This window comes from Anoplophora glabripennis, unplaced genomic scaffold (assembly GCF_000390285.2).
Source record: "Anoplophora glabripennis isolate ALB-LARVAE unplaced genomic scaffold, Agla_2.0 scaffold100, whole genome shotgun sequence".
Lineage (NCBI taxonomy): Eukaryota > Metazoa > Arthropoda > Insecta > Coleoptera > Cerambycidae > Anoplophora > Anoplophora glabripennis.
This window is the reverse complement of record NW_019416223.1, coordinates 690,462-706,741: the sequence shown is the minus strand read 5'-3', so window position 1 is coordinate 706,741 and position 16,280 is coordinate 690,462. Positions and strand designations below refer to the sequence as shown.

At 32.0% G+C, this 16,280-nt stretch overlaps 1 protein-coding gene across 5 annotated transcripts in view; it reads right to left on the bottom strand.

Moving 5' to 3' along the window:
- Positions 1 to 16,280, bottom strand: part of LOC108907802 (TOX high mobility group box family member 4) — a 238,209-nt gene that overhangs the window by 22,785 nt on the left and 199,144 nt on the right. For 4 of the 5 annotated variants that reach the window (XM_018711607.2, XM_018711602.2, XM_018711604.2 and 1 more), the window contains 2 exons: positions 4,602 to 4,721; positions 2,382 to 2,765 (listed from right to left, as the gene is read on the bottom strand). In XM_018711607.2, coding sequence (XP_018567123.1) covers positions 2,382 to 2,765; positions 4,602 to 4,721 — 504 coding nt within the window. The remainder of the gene's footprint in view (positions 1 to 2,381; positions 2,766 to 4,601; positions 4,722 to 16,280) is intronic. The other variant, XM_018711605.2, reaches the window with a different exon arrangement.

Here is a 16,280-nt window from a genome sequence, read left to right as displayed (position 1 = left end):
TTATTGGCTACGTTCCCTGCCTCTTGAAATTTTTTTACTAACTCTAGAACATACTTCTTCCTGACATGTCGATCTTGATGTTGATCATTAAATAGCTGAGCTATTCTATTCGCACATTTATTTTTCATAAACTAAAGCGAAATGATATCTACCGCAATGGAATAAACCATAGTGTTTAATTTTCAAAAATACAATTAAATAAACTACCGACCAACGCTTCCAAATAATACCAGAAAATAATTTGGAATCCACTAATTGTACGTTCATTGTGTGTGTATAGTATTCATTTCTGTTTTTTACAATTGTTTTTTTTTACGAAAGTGATAAAAAATCGTCAAAAACCAATGTAACGCAAGAAATACTAAATTTATACCATTGGCGTACTTAACTCGAATGACTGATATTTTTACCGTTACTAATTGTTTGTACATAAGTTTCAACTTTAAAATAAAAATTCTTAATAAGTATTGGACGGTATTATAAAATTTAAAGTCTGTAAAGAGAATTGTAAGAGCTTTCAAAAGAAATATTATTCAACCCCCAATGCCATCTAAATATTTTGGGGTGATGCTCACCCTTGCTTGGGGGTGAAAGTGGCGGAGTCAAAAATATCAGCAAAGAATGTCCCCCTTTTATCTAAAATCGACGGGTTTCAGCGTTTTTCTACAATATTGACGCAGTTCCTGAATATGGCACTGTTTCATTGTCATTTGGTCACCCTGTATAAAATAGTACAGCCTTATAACTGCATTATTTTAACAAATTTTTTCAGATTGTTGTTTACAGTTATTTACTGTCAGTTTTTTTTATTTTCTTAAAGAACTGCGTTGCTTAAATATATAAAAAAAGAAGAGCTTTTAAGACAAATGACTTCACAGTACAGACAATTCGACTTATCGTCAGTAAAAATTTGTAATTTTTTTATCAATTAACAAAAAAAATACGACGAGTTAAAGTGAGAGGTATCAATATTGTAGCCAGAAAACCGTGATTTTTTCAACATTTTCATTAATAATGAAAAAATGGGATAACGAAACTAACTGAAATTATAGCACACAATAGAATAATAGTGAGGCTATATATGGTCCAAATTTGAAATTTTTTCGCATTTACGTTTTCTTAATATCGATTTCCAAGCTCGGGGGTCTATTTCATTTATTTCGATAGAAGTAGAGCTATCGAGAAATTAAAATAAAGTTTTTGTAAACAGGAAAAATACACACCCAAATAGTTTAGATTTTTCTTTAAATATCCAGTTAGTTTTCAAATAAGGATTTTCAACACACTTTAGTCGATTCTAGGCCAAAAAGACGAATGAATTGTATATTAATTAGCCAATTTAAATATTTTATTTCATTAGTATTTCCTTTGACCTGTAATAAACGTCTCTGCTCACTAAATTATTTGTTGTTTTAGGTAAACATAGTTAAGTAATTTTCTATGAATTTAACGAAGCAATAAAAGTTAAAAAAGCAGCTAATAAAAATTCTTCTAGACAATGTATAAAGATGATGATGTAAAACTTTCATCTGGTATGACTGTACTCCGAAACTACTTATAAATGTCGATGGTCGTGACCCCAAAACAGACAAGCATTCGGTTGAATCATTATTTTTAATAAAGGGACCTACATAAAAAACATATTAACGAACATGTTGTTTTTCAGTCAGTAATGCGTTGGGGTCGGATCAAAATCCTCATTTACAGGGACGGCTTTTACATTATTTTTTTCCGATAATACAACTAATGACAAGCCATTAATATTTGAGTCAAAAAAAGGGAGACAATATGTACATTACATAAAAGTCTATAAAAAAACCTTAAGTACAAACGTGTCTCACAAAGCCGGTTCTGATTATGAAGGCATGGCACATTGCTGTCTAACTTTTCTAACGTTTTTAACATTTAAATGGAGTTTATAGCATTCTATAACATTGTATACCGAGCGTTCTGCTGCCTCAACGATAAATATTCATATCGGTTAAGGGAAAGGCAATGTATTGTATTTTATGTGCCATATTGAAACAACCGTTTAGCAGTTTAAAGTGACAAAAGATGTTAATAACAATAAATTGCTTAATAAACATTATTTAGCACGTCTGTCGAGCTAGTTGCTGTTTATTGTTACGATGTAATAAATAATTCTCGTAACGTACCGGGTGAGTCAGTTTATGATTTTCCCTGAAGATTATTCCAAAAACAAAAACACAATTACATTCGACTTTTGTTAAGTGGTCATAATAAAGCAGTAATCTTTCTTTAGAAAAATATATTTCTTAACTTTTCCGGTCTATGACAGCAGTATAGAATTTCTAATGGACCATCCAAAATAACCATATACCTGCGCTTTATAATACTTCCACTATTAAAAAATAACTTACCATGGCAGGATGTGGAGTGCTATCATCACTATCCTCGCTGGTGGTGGGCTCCTGACCAGGCGCGGGGGGGCTGTTTCCCCTCCCCTGTGGATGCTGGGGCGACGTCCCGTACTGCCCCATAGCCCCGGGGGGAGGCTGGCCATGACTCATCATCATCTGCTGGTGCTGCTGATGTTGCTGCTGCTGGATCATCAACAGTTGGTTGTTGTGTTGCTGCTGGCTGGGACTCATGGTGTAGCTAGGTTGGGGACTGTGGTAGGAAGAGTTTACCATCCCATGGTCGGGTCCGGAGAGATACAGGGGCTGTTGGTACCCCCCGGTTGGGTCGTGCATGCCCATGGCGTCCTGCTGTTGGTTCATTTGTTGGTTCATCTGCTGCATCCCCTGGAACAAGGAGAAACGTTATCTATATTTTATTCTTCGCTAATGTAGTATTTTTTTCTTATAAAAGAAGAAGAAATGTACAAATTTCGGTGAAATTAAATTTTTAGATATTAAATATTTTCATTATTGCGCATAAAATTTTCTAGCCACTAGTAATAAGTACAATGCCATATTTTTTCCAGAAAATGTTTTTTTTTAATTACTAATAGTTTCTTAAGTAACATGTCCAACTATATGCACCTTCCTATAGGGGGTATCATAGAAATAAGTACCGACATTTGTAAGATATTAAAAGCAATAACTTTTGACTAACATTTTTTTTCGAAAACTCACATTTTTGTCCAGCATTCTGTACCCATTAAACCAAGCTAGTTGTCTACTAATAATAGTTACAGGTTCTGTTAAGTCTTGCTAAGGGCTTCTGTTCAAATCTCACACTTTTAGTTACACTACAGTAATATGTGCGTAATATATACTTTATACGCAAATAGGACTCCTCTAAATGGAATTTTTAATTAATCAATTAGGTAATCGGCTAATGTCTGCCAAGTACTCAAGTGAGTAAATTATTAATATGCCAATTACGATTCATCTCGACTACATCATGGCCTTTCCAACTATTTTAATATTCATGTCAATCGTTTGAGAGCACATAAAGGTTATTTGAGCTTAATATCACAAGTTCCAACAGAAATTTAAACGATTCATGATGTTTTTATGGAAACAAAACATCACCAGCAGTTATATGTATAAACATATCCATTTAAGCGGATATGGCCATTTCTTTAAAAAAAAATAAAATACTTTTTGTGTTGGCTTGGATAGTTATAATTATCTTCAATATATTAACTAATCGTCCTTATCATATTGGAAATAAAATAACCCGAATAAAAAGTTTTCGACATTTCAAATTGACTTGAGTAGTCAGTGATTGGAAGAACATTCAAATTCATGAACATATTGCACTATAACCCGATAACTCCCGTAGATTCACGTGCCCATAACCTCATAACCTGAGATGTGCGTTGAGACTTTGTGGGAACATCATACATCAGCGGTTCGAAACTACATGAGTCAGTTGGCCGGTTTCCCTAACCCCATAACCCAATAACCCCGTAATCCGATAGCCCCAGGTGCGCAAGGATGTATAACCACGAATATCTGTGGAATTGAGTTTGTAGTTCTGTTGTATCTTCGTAATTCCTTAACCCAGGGCATGCAAGCTTCTATAGACCTATGATCTGGGACATACAGATATGTGCTACAAAGTCACCTGAGGTTTTTTCTCATTGTATGAAAATATGTAATAGTACTATCCTAACCGTATAATCAATGATCGTGAGTGTTTTTCGATAAAAATCGTTCAAATAACAGGTTGTAGTTATGGGGTCACAGGGTTTTAAGGGGTCAAATGGTTATGGGGCCACAGGGTTAGGTCCATAAAGTTATGGGGTCATAGGGTTATGGGGTTATAGTTATGGGGTCATAGGGTTATGGGGTCATAGGGTTATGGGGTCATAGGGTTATGAAGTCATAGGGTTATGGTTATAGGGTTATGGGGTTATATGGCTCCGGAGTCATAGGGTTATGGTGCAATGAGAACTAAAATTTGAATGTTTTTCCAATCACTGACTACTCGAAAAGTGCTTTCTAGAGAGTCAAGACACGAACTGATCCGGGAATTCCATTTATAGATTCGAATTCGACGAGTCAAGATACTATGCGATACACTGGTCTGGTCCTCGGCCGAAATTATTTTTTTTTTGGGTGCTGTGTTATTAAAACGCATTTTTCCTATTTTAAGAGAAATTTTAAAAGCAAGCTTTTCCCTCTCACCTGCATCGGCGGCTGGTAGTGCTGCTGATCCGAATGGCCTTGTTGCTGTTGCTGCTGCTGTTGGGGGTTAATGGCGGGAATGTCGAACTCTTCGTCCCCGAAACTTGGCGTATGAAATGTCTGCAACAACGATGCGAAACTAATTAAAAAGTTTACCCTAACGCGATCTAGCAAATGGAAGAGCAAGTTTAAAACTAAATAAAACTTCGGGACTAGTTTGTGTTTCCTCAATTCATTCCGGATTTACAGAAACAAAGTTACCGGGAGAAAAGTGTAGAAGAAATTAAACTGAGTTTTACTATGAATTTTGTTTGATTTGCAACAGTCTTGGAAGAGTTGTTTTCTAGAGGAACAATCATTTAGGATTTGGAGAGGGAATTGTTAAAGAGGACACGGATTGGATTCAACGCAGGGAAAATATATCTCACATAATACCGAGTCTTCAAGAAATAATTTTAACCAAGCATTTAACACACCACACACAATAACTTTTATGTATTAAACATATTTTTTAAACCTGTTCATTCATAAACATTTAACATTTTTGGTACCAACCACTGTTAATAATAGTTATAATAACGATTGAGCACTTCTCGTGCAATATGGACATCATATGCCCTTGTTGTACAAACTACTAATTGTTTATTTATTATAATAGCATTATAGCTTTTTTTTCTTTTAACTTATCTTCTTTATTTGAGATAAATGCCACTTTTCTTTGTCTGGGCCCTTTTGGAGAGGCTACCGCAACAGGAAGTAATAAAAAAATAAAACAAGAAAATCAATGAACCCGACTTCAATGGACCCTCACTTAGGCCACTTAAATTTTACGACACTATCACTCTTTATATCGGCAAAGCGTTCTCATTTTCCGGTAGACCATATGCTTTACCTTGAATTAAACAAGCCCGCCATCTTATCTTCAACAGCGACCAATAAAACAGGAAGAATGCAGCAGAAATATTAACTTCTCATCACGAAATTTAATTTATTAAGTCGTAACCACTTTATCTGCGCGCCCGCAGCTCCTGCATGTGGTTTTTCCTCTCGTTCGAGCAGATTTCCTTTTGCCTCGCTCCCCGGTATTCTAATTACGCGAGCCTCTTTTCACTTATCAATTAATACGTCCTTTGAAGTGTCCAATTTATATGATAAACTTGCCTGTTAATTATGCACTAATTAAAATTTAAGTCCTAGACTGAGTCATAAACAGAAATAATGGGAGACGTTTATAAACGCATGTCTTTTAAATGGTCGTACTCTTGGGATTTTCAAAGGAACTGCATGGCATACCAATAAACTTGTTTTTGTGTACGGCGTTGGCTTTTTCTCACGCGGGATTGTACGAGACAATTTTATTTCTTTTTAATAACATATTTGCTGTTTTCAAATTCGATGCCAAGCTCGGCGGAATACTAATACTTGCCTTACGTCATTTTCCATTCCTGTTATGTTTGGACAAGATGGAAATTCTGGTTTTTAAACTATTAGCATTTGTACTTTTATGTTACTTTAAAGATATTAGGTTAGTTTAAACTAGCCTGAATCTCAGATGTTACAATTTACTATGTAGCGTATGTAACTAATAATGTTTTTGTGAAAAAAAGGAATAAAAAGAAACGATTTTCGAAAAAGCCATATTTAATATTTTTCAAAATAACTCAAGAACCTGAAGAGCTAGGAGCGGTCTGCAAGCGCCATTGAGTTAGCAACAGAACTGTCTAAAACTTTCTCCATTTAACCATTTTCCTATCTCTTATAGTTTCCGAGATCAAGATACCAATACATGCATCACCAAAATGGTCCACACTGTATACTAGTATGATTTAAACAAACTTCTATGCATCTCCCTGTACAGACCAAATAATCTTAATTCATCATCTAACAACGCTAAATGAAAGTTTGTTGTCCAACAGACATTTTCAAGCGAGCTGCGAGAAAGCGAAATAAAATTGTAGCGTGTTAATTAAAGATTAGAACATTTAAGGACGTCTAATAATTATTTCTGTCTCTTCCCCGCCCAGTTCTCATAAAAAAAGCCCATAAAAATAACTTAATTATCAGGGGTCGTTTATGTAAGTATTTAATGTTTTCCATTCCATTAGAGAGCGAGTGGAAAAGAAATATCCCAGATCCAGGATCTGCAACGGCGCCGCAGCGGTGACCTATGGAACTAACTTTAATAGAGTTGCGCTGAATACCCGCTGTATGTAATTTATTTGGCAGCCAAGAAATATGGGCCATAACTTTGTATGAAAATAAAGAAGAATTATATGAACATTATAAATCAGCTCTTATTCATTTTTATTACTCGTTACGAATTTATTATTTTACTAATTAAATACAATGAATAATTTGCAGTTTCTTGGTTACCGCAGAAGCTTCGCTGGGAAATGTTCTGAAATTTAAAAGTGGCTTTTCCTATCCGGGATAAATCCCAACAGATGAACTACGATTACAAATAGCACTCAGTGATGCAAAAAACAAAAAAAATTGCTATGGTTGTCTACAGGGTGTCCCATAGTAATGGTACATGGAGCACAGAACAGCTGATTTTACACATTGAAATATTACGATTTAACTAAATTTACCTTAGTCCAAAAGTTGATGCTTTTTAAAAAGGTACAGGGTGTCAAATTGAAAAATTGTTTTTATTAATTTTTTTAAATCATTGATTTTGCAAAAATTTCGGAGACGACGAATTCAAATCCAATCATAATTTTGCTGTTACTTATTTTTAAAATGTCAAACATATTTTGTTCCTCGGTATATCAGCTCCTTTTATTATTATTCTTTTTTATTTTTATATACTCTACATAAAAACTAGACATACTTTTCCGAGGTAGGCTTCGACAAACCTTGAAAACTGTTTCCGAACTGAGTACCCGTAAAAATAATAATACTTAATTGTTAGTGAAGGGAAGAGCATATATTTTTTTTAGATTTTTTGGAACTATTAAATTAAAATGTTGGCGTGAAAGAAAAAATATATACTTTTAAATAAAAAACAATAAGATACAACAAAATAAAGAACAAACAAATAATCAACAATAAATAAAACAATTATCGATCTCCATTTATTTCGAAACTTTAAACGTGAATATTTCGAAAATGATTACTCGTAGGTATACTTGCCAGGTATGTCTTTTCACGTAAATAGGAAAATGGAAAAAAATAAAAGGCAGACTGAAAAGCAAAACAGTTATGACAATTTAAAAATATGCAAATTGCCGCAAATGGCGATCTCTAATAAGTAACAGCAAAATTATGTTTTGGATTTGAATTCTTTGGCTCAAAAAATTACATGCATTACCTTTTGAAAAATACTTAGTAAATGAAAACCCCAGCAAAGTCGTGAACAATTTAAAGAAAATAATTGCAAGAAATTAAATTTTTTGTTTTTTTATAACATCTCGAAAAATAATGATGGAATCGTCTTACTCTCAATAGGACTTTTGTAGAAAATAAAAGAATCTATAAAATGGTTTCTTGTGCGACTCGATCGGTTCATTTTTTACAGAGAAAATCCGGAAAAACATCTAAAATAGACCTTTTTCAAAAATTCATAATTGTCAAATTTGAAGTTGGAAAAACAATCTATCGATCGTTTCAAAATTTAAATAGTACCATTTTTAATAAATCGACCCTAATTTGTTTATAATGCAATTGTGCAAAACCTATGCATCGGAGAGAAACCATCTTGCGCACGATTAAACTACATATTATTATCTGCCACTTTCCGCAGGATTGTTTTTCCAGCTTCAAATTTAACGGAGTTATGAATTTTTGAAAAAAAGGTCTATTTTAGAGGTTTTTCTGGATTTTCTCTGTAAAAAATAAACCAATCGGGTCGCACAAAAAACCATTTTATAGGTTTTTTTATTCTCTACAGAAGTTCTATTGAGAGTAAGACGATTCCATAATTATTTTTCGAGATATTATAAAAAACAAGTTTTTATTGTTTAAAAAAATTGTTCACGACTTTGCTGCGTTTTCATTTATTAAGTATTTTTCAAAAGGAAATACATGAAATTTGCTGTAATATTTAAGTGCAAAAACAGCCTCTTCTTTCGCTCTATTGGTTGGGCTATCAGTATTTGTCGCTGAAAGCAGCAGTTTTGTAAAGAAACGGGAAAGTTAAGTCTGCGTTGAAATTTTGTAAGAGTTTTTGAAAAACAAGTGAAAAAATGAGTCTCTTATTGATTATATTGCGACGTTACAAACTTAGATCATTTACAAGACTAAGACTAAACTAATTCTACAAATAAGTTAATAACATTTACAATAATTGCAGAAACAAAAAAAAATTTTTGGACGCTCTGTATATCAAGAACCAAGCCGTTGCAAACCCAAATTCATATGAACTTTTTATCTTAAAATTAGTCAAAGATTCACCCATTGTTTGTACAAGTACTTAAACACCCTGTATATAATTTTTTTAAAAAGTAATTTTTTATTTAAAAATAATGAAAACAAATTTTTCCCTTTGATGCCTTGTATCTCTTTAAGTATCAACATTTGGACTAAGGTAGGTAAGTTTGGTTATTTCTAAATTTATTTATACCGGGTGTCACAGAAATAGGCGCTCTCCCAGGCGAAGTTTAAATAGTTTTTTTGATAAACTTGATCCCGTCCCGTCTCATTTCCCAATAAATAAACATCTACCAATAAAAAATCCTCACTTTCGACGACACCCAGTACATTGAAATAAAAACGTCTTCTCCATAACTTTTAGCTATAACGTATCGTAATAAGTTAAAATGGACAAAGCTGTCGTCACATTTATCTCTGAACATTTACTATTATCATCCAGTCGACATGAAGATGCTCATTCCAATCTGAGGCGTAATTTGCGTTCTAAAAATAGCGAGATGCTCTTGTAGGTAAGCCGAGAGAATATCGAGAACTATCGTATAACGCTAATAAAAATTGTCCATTAATATATAAATTATGGGCCGGTAAAACTTGTCATTTATGGTATCTCAATAAGAACTTCAATTTAAAGTAGAAACAATGTGATAAATAGTATTAAATGAGACAGAAATGTATATGTTCAGACCACACAGGTTGTCTTTAGGGTAAATTTCAGTCGCCTTAGGGGGGATCGGGAACGCAGTTAAATGCTACCTTTGTCCACAACGTCAGTTTTAATATTTGTGGAAATGTATTATTACTATTATTAGTCACGATTTTTTTCACCGTAGCATTCAAATTTTTCTGCTAATTATGTAATCATAAAACCACTTTAAAAGCAATTCTTCCTAGATAAAATAAGCGGACACGTGTTTGCTTACATTAAATTGGACTAAATTAATAAAACAAGTCGACTGAATAACAAATTACTACGGCTAGGAGCTAACGGAAAAATAAGAGAACGAAATTTGTTGTGTTACTCAGCGAATGAATAATATTAGTACAGTCATTGAAGCTTTTCACCTCCGAATTCTTTGAAAGTGAACCGATCGACTTTGGCAGATAGTTAGAGAAAAGGTCAATGAACATTAGTGACATATCTTCTCGGGGGTGGAGATTTTTTTTCAAAAATAACGCTGGAAATCGATAGAGAATCAAACTTTGAGCAAAAAAGATTCGATAAATTATTTAGAGAAATCAATAGGTTTTTAGTTATTCACGATTGAAAACTTGGAATTTTGAGTGAAAAAAACACTTTCAAAGTATTTTTCGCGAATAACATAAAACTACGCATTTTATTAAAAAAAGTGTACTGAACAAAAATGTAGCTTATAAATAAAGAAAATCGTTTTTTAAAAAGTGTTGTACGTTCTATACAAAGCGAAATATGGTTAGTGGAAGGCGACTTGTTTTGGGGAGAATACTCGAATCGATCTATTCAACGTCAAATAACGGAAAAATGATTAATTTTACGTTTATAACGCTCCTAGAGTTTTTTGTAGTACTCAAAATGAGCGCTTATAAAAGTTAATTAGAGCAAAATTGAAGGAGTAATCGTCAAAAATAGATGGATTGCTCATATTTTTTAAGGAAATATGAGCAGCAAACGCTGTACCATTTCCATCAGAATTAAAATTAATCGTAGACCCTTTACAATAAGTTTTGTTTTACTGTTTTTTATACGATCCTGAAGTTAGACCGGTTTAGAATGCGTATTTTTTTAATAATGTACGACAAAAGTTGAAAACGTATTTTTCATTATTCAAAAAAAATTGCCTTTTTTATATAATAACTCTGAAACTATGAAAGATACGCAAAAATGTAGCTTTTTTCAACAAATATTTTGCTTTTTTTTATTCCTATAGCATAAAAAATAAAGGACATATCGCCGCTTGAAGTATCCATTTTAGTGAAAAAACGACATGTCTCGAGCCCTTCGATCCTTTCCCTTTAAAAAACGAAGTACTTGAAACGTTTTATATGCAAACGATCTTGCAGCTCTTGAAATTATCTTTAAAAAGCTTTTTTGTAGGATACTATAGCTTCAAAATTAAACGAGTTATAGTAAAAAAACCAGACATTTTTTCGGAGCAAAATAGGCTTTCTCATTTTTATATATTATATAAGTATTATATTATACAAATAAAATAAGTAAAAAAAAATTACTGTAATTACTTATATGCAGTGTAGCAATTTTTTTATAATAGATTATATTTAAAAATCGATTATAATAAAATATTTTACATTAATATTGGTAAAAGGGTAGTTTATAAGAGTTGAAAATGGCAAAAGTAAAATATTCTTTCATAAACAATATAAGGGAATTTTTATTTTAAATTATTGCATAATTATAGCATTCCAAGATTTAAAACGTAATTTTTTATCATTTTTTAGCACTGGGGTGATTTATAAGGGTTGAAAAGTGTTATGAGATACAAATTTTTTCATAAGCAATGAGGGAATTTTTATTTTAAATAATTGCACCGTTAAAGCATTCCAAGATTTTAAAAAGTAATTTTTTATCATTTTTGTCAATACAGGGGTGGTTTTTAGGGGTTGGAAGAGAACAATTCTTTTATTAGCTATAAGGTAACTTTTGTTTTAAATAATTGCACGATTTAATCATTCCAAATCTTTAAGAAGTAATTTTATATCATTGTTTTTTGCATAGGGGTAGTTTTTAATGGTTAAATAAAGGGTCGAAAATATCAAATATATCATAAAACATGTTCGAGAACAAGGAACGTTATTTAATCTTTGTGCTTGAACAAGATTTTTATCAACAAAATGCTTAAAACTTAATTTTTTTCACTTAGGGGTAGTTTTTACCCCTAAAAAACAAAAAGCGTCAATAGGGCTTATGTTACTTTTGAACTTGAGCCTAAGATGAGCTTTATTCTAAATTTTCATGCAAATTCATGCAGTTTCAAAGAAATCGGAGATTACAGCTGATTTTCAGCTTCAATGACTGTACTATATTTGTTCGTGTAGTATATGTAGGTTTTGTATTTAAAAAATCATAGAAGGATCTTAGAAGGAATCTTCTTTTTGTACATTTTTCTTAATTTTATACGCTATTTGTGATGACAGAGACTGAGGTAATTCTATTTATATAATTTGGAAGAAGCTTGATTGCCATTACCTACTTCAATATAAAATAGATAAAGTATAAATGAACAAACAAGTATGATCGTAGTATTAACCGTTTTGAAAATGCACCGGGTTGTGATATTGGGGAATTTTATCACATCTTGGCAACAGTACGGGTCGAATTACTTGGCCTAATTGTAGGGCAGCGGACTAGGAACCACCAGAGGTTTTTTTTACAGTAAATAATAAAAAATCCAAAGGCAAACAAGTACTATCAGTAGAAATACTGATTTTTTTGGTAAGAAAATACTCTTATAAGGGTTTACTTTTAGTAATTTCGAAATATTTTAAACAAGAACACAAAAAAAGATCCAGTATTAATAAAACAATTTAGTGCTAATGAAAATGGAAATAGTAATTTTTAAACGCACAAGAGCAAGATAACATTTGCTCAAACTATCCACCATCATTTTCCAGGATTTGTTAACTCGAAAAAAAACTAACGTGGTACGTAAAAACACTTCTGTCAAGCGATCAGCGATTGTCAAACAGCTGTTGCCATATATCTATCGTTCATCGAATTTTATTGACTAACAAAACTAGTTATTTTATAAAACTAACAAAAACATAAACAAATTCAAAGAAATGTAGTCGAGGTTCGTTAACTAACCGAACTTTTTTACATCAACTTGAGAAATTTTGATAACATTTTCCCGAAACTGGTTGGGTTTAGATGTCATATAAGGTTATTTTGTTCATTTTGATGTCTGCTCTCGCCCAATTAAAATTTATGGCAGTCAAACTTTTGACACACTGCATCGATTTATATATCTTGTGCCACACATTTATTTATTAACAGTAGAAAACATTTTTTTATAGAATTTACATCAAGTTTTTAACAAAAAAAAAGAACCAGGTTATGTAACAGACATTATATAGTGAAACAGTTTTATACAAAAGAGTAACATTAACCTTGTCAAGTGTACGAGTATTTTTGCAATTAATATACCGCAAACAATTGTGATACTCAAAATGCACACTTACCATATGCTAGACAAGTGTGTCATTTTAGATTAAATTTAGTTTTATTAAATGAAAACAATTTATGCTTTGTTTGATAGCTTTTTATAGTTTAAAAAATTTAACAGTCATTTTCTGTAATTAATTTTAATTGCTTTTGAACACAGAATAATTTTACCGATTCTACTACTATTTTTTAACCACAAAGAGCTTAGTACGAACGCATGTAAGTGCTGTTCTGCCCCTGTCTACCCCACGAAGCCTCCGTAAAGAGGTACAACCTATAGCTAGACTCAATTTAAAAGAGCATCATCATATAATTCTACTATAGCTCTCTACAACGGCCGATGATTGATATGACAGAGGTGCATGGTTCAACGGCCAATCCCAAGGTGACTTTCATATCTCCATAATACAACAGCTAGCTCAAGATGTTGTTGGCTGTTACTTCCAAGACGTACACACTTTATTTCAGCTAATGTGAACTGCAAACATGCGTATCTTGATTAACACTGGATGTATTACGGAATTTATCTCGTAATTTGTCTCGTTTTCAGTTGAAAATACGTTGAATATTTTAGGTTGGGTATGCGTTTTGGAACTGGTTTTTTTTTAACAATGAGTTGCTTAATTTTTGAAAAAATTGTAAATAAATATAAAGTTCTAGTTTCATTAATACTATACACAGTTCAGTTAAAAATTCTAAAATACGTACCATACTAACAATACAATAACTTGCTTAAAAAATATGGGCGTCTTGAGGAACACTGACCACATTATTTTCTTTTTAGTGAAAACTATTAAAACTTTAAAGTTTTGAATCTTCTTTATAAAATTAAAAATAAGTGAGCTAAATTTTTGAAAAAAAAAACTGATAAAAAAATGTTAGTTAAATTTTGTAATCAGTAGATGGACTTTAAGGACCTCATATGTACATTCAAGAATGTCAAATCTGACACAAAAATTGCTTCCAATGAAAAAATAAATAATATCGAGATTATAAAAATGGTTAAATCCTGATTCACGTTTGTCAAATTTAAATGGTTAAAAATATAATTATTAATAAATTCTCCCAATATTTAAAATAAAAACCAGTGTTAAAATTCAGTCACTAAAATTTGTACTATAGATAAACTATAAAACCAAAAAATTGTTCAATAAATTAGAACCAGGTCTATTGTCGCCAATTTCTTGGTCGGTTTATTGAAATTGGAAAATTTACTATTGCATGTATATAAAACATAGCCAATTTTTTCATCAATTTATTGGGTATGGTCACAAAAATTAAGGGGTATTAAAGAAAAAAAAACCAATTTTTGGGTGAGTTTCAACAAAAAGCTGTAACTTGGGGGGAAATGGTCGTAAATATTTAGAATAAAAAAATGTAAAATTAATCTTCTAAGTTCCTAGTTTTCGGATTTGGAGCGTTTGCGGTTTTTGAGTAGTCATAAGAAAGCCAATGAGAAAAAATGTTTCCAAAATTTTGCTCGTCTTTAAAAAGGTCTACAGACTTCAATAATTAATTTTTTTGGTATTTTCACCATAAAAACTATTTTAGATAATTTAATTCCCTTCAATTTGAACGGTTCCGCAGCCTAGGAAAATGATTTACAGAAAATATGGATTACTGCTAAAAAAACATTTTCACTTTAAAAAAATGAATAAAAAGTGAAAAATGAATCGTTACATTGATTGTGAGTTTCAGGAAAAAACGACAAATTTAAACATTCCGGGTAGGTACTAGGACAAAAATCGGAGCATTTTGAAGTTGATAATTGTTGTTAATTTTGTCAGAAGTATCTATTAAACAATTGTAATAGACAAAAAAAAACGAAAACTAAGCCGCAAATAGACATTACCATTAATATTTCGTATTGTCCTACAAATTAAAAAATGTCCCGATATTTTTATTTTTACTACTCTTAACTTTGCTGAAAAAAAAAATTGTGGCTGGTTATGTGGGGTAAATAGTTAATCCTGAATCAGATACTGAGGTACTACGTTATAAGATGTTTTATGAGATCACAGCTAATCTTAACCATTTTGAATACCGATGGTTCAGTTTATTGATATTAATTGAGTTTTCTGAGGTGGGTCGTGCTCGCCTCTGCCCCCTTAGCTACGCCTATGTTACTAATATTAAAATTACAAGAGGGCCATCTATTAATAGTTCCTTCAGCTTAAACACACAGTCCTACTTCAGGAGAACAGTAGATGGCTCTAGTAGTTCTGGAGTTGACAAAGAGATTATCAGACAGAAAACGCTGATGTTTTTTCAAACATCTTTTTATTTAACGTAAAAAATGCATACCTGTTGGAAGTCGCTAAAACACATAGCAAAAAATATCGAGCATAAAAATACTTAGTACCATGGAAACTTTTCTTTTATTTGAGAAAGAAATTTAATACGCCGTCTGTAATAATTCATTTCGCATTCAGAAAAGTTCCAGTTTTTGTTATTAACATTTGGTTAAACGAGACTTCGGGGTTTAAAATGTTGCTGCGCCGCGAGATTTAGGGGTTAGAACAGTTTTAAAGAATTTACATAACGGCGCAATTTTACGTAATTCTCCGTACTAACACTAATAAAATTAAATTTAAAACCTTTTACAGGCGTTAATGTAACAAAGGAGGGGTTATTTATGATGTCTGTGTCGGAATATAAGCGGACATAATTTATTCCGCGTGACGTTTCGGATGCAATACGAATTCCATTTTTATTAAAGTCTGTTCGCGTTTTGATTCATTCCCTAGGATATCGCAGTGATTTTTAGAAATACTAATAAATTTCCCCGGCCGAAAACATCAAAAGTTTTAAGTTGTCCAATAAATTCAGGAGTATTTCTGTATCTTCTGGGTCCGGGAAATGGGAAAACTTATTATGTAAAACTTTTCAGCGGATAAACACCATTTGCAAATTAAATTTTGTTTTCAAGGCAGACGGACAGTTTTAAAATGTTCCCAAAGCGCACACATATTTTCATACGACGCCAACAAATAAGATACTGATGTACTTTTTATCATGGGTGTACATTTCATAATTTAAGATATTTACACTTAGGCGGTTCATATAGTAGCTTTAGTACTATTAATAAATAAAAATTTTATTTTTTCAAATCCATACTACGTTTTACATTTTTTTAATATCAAGCCATT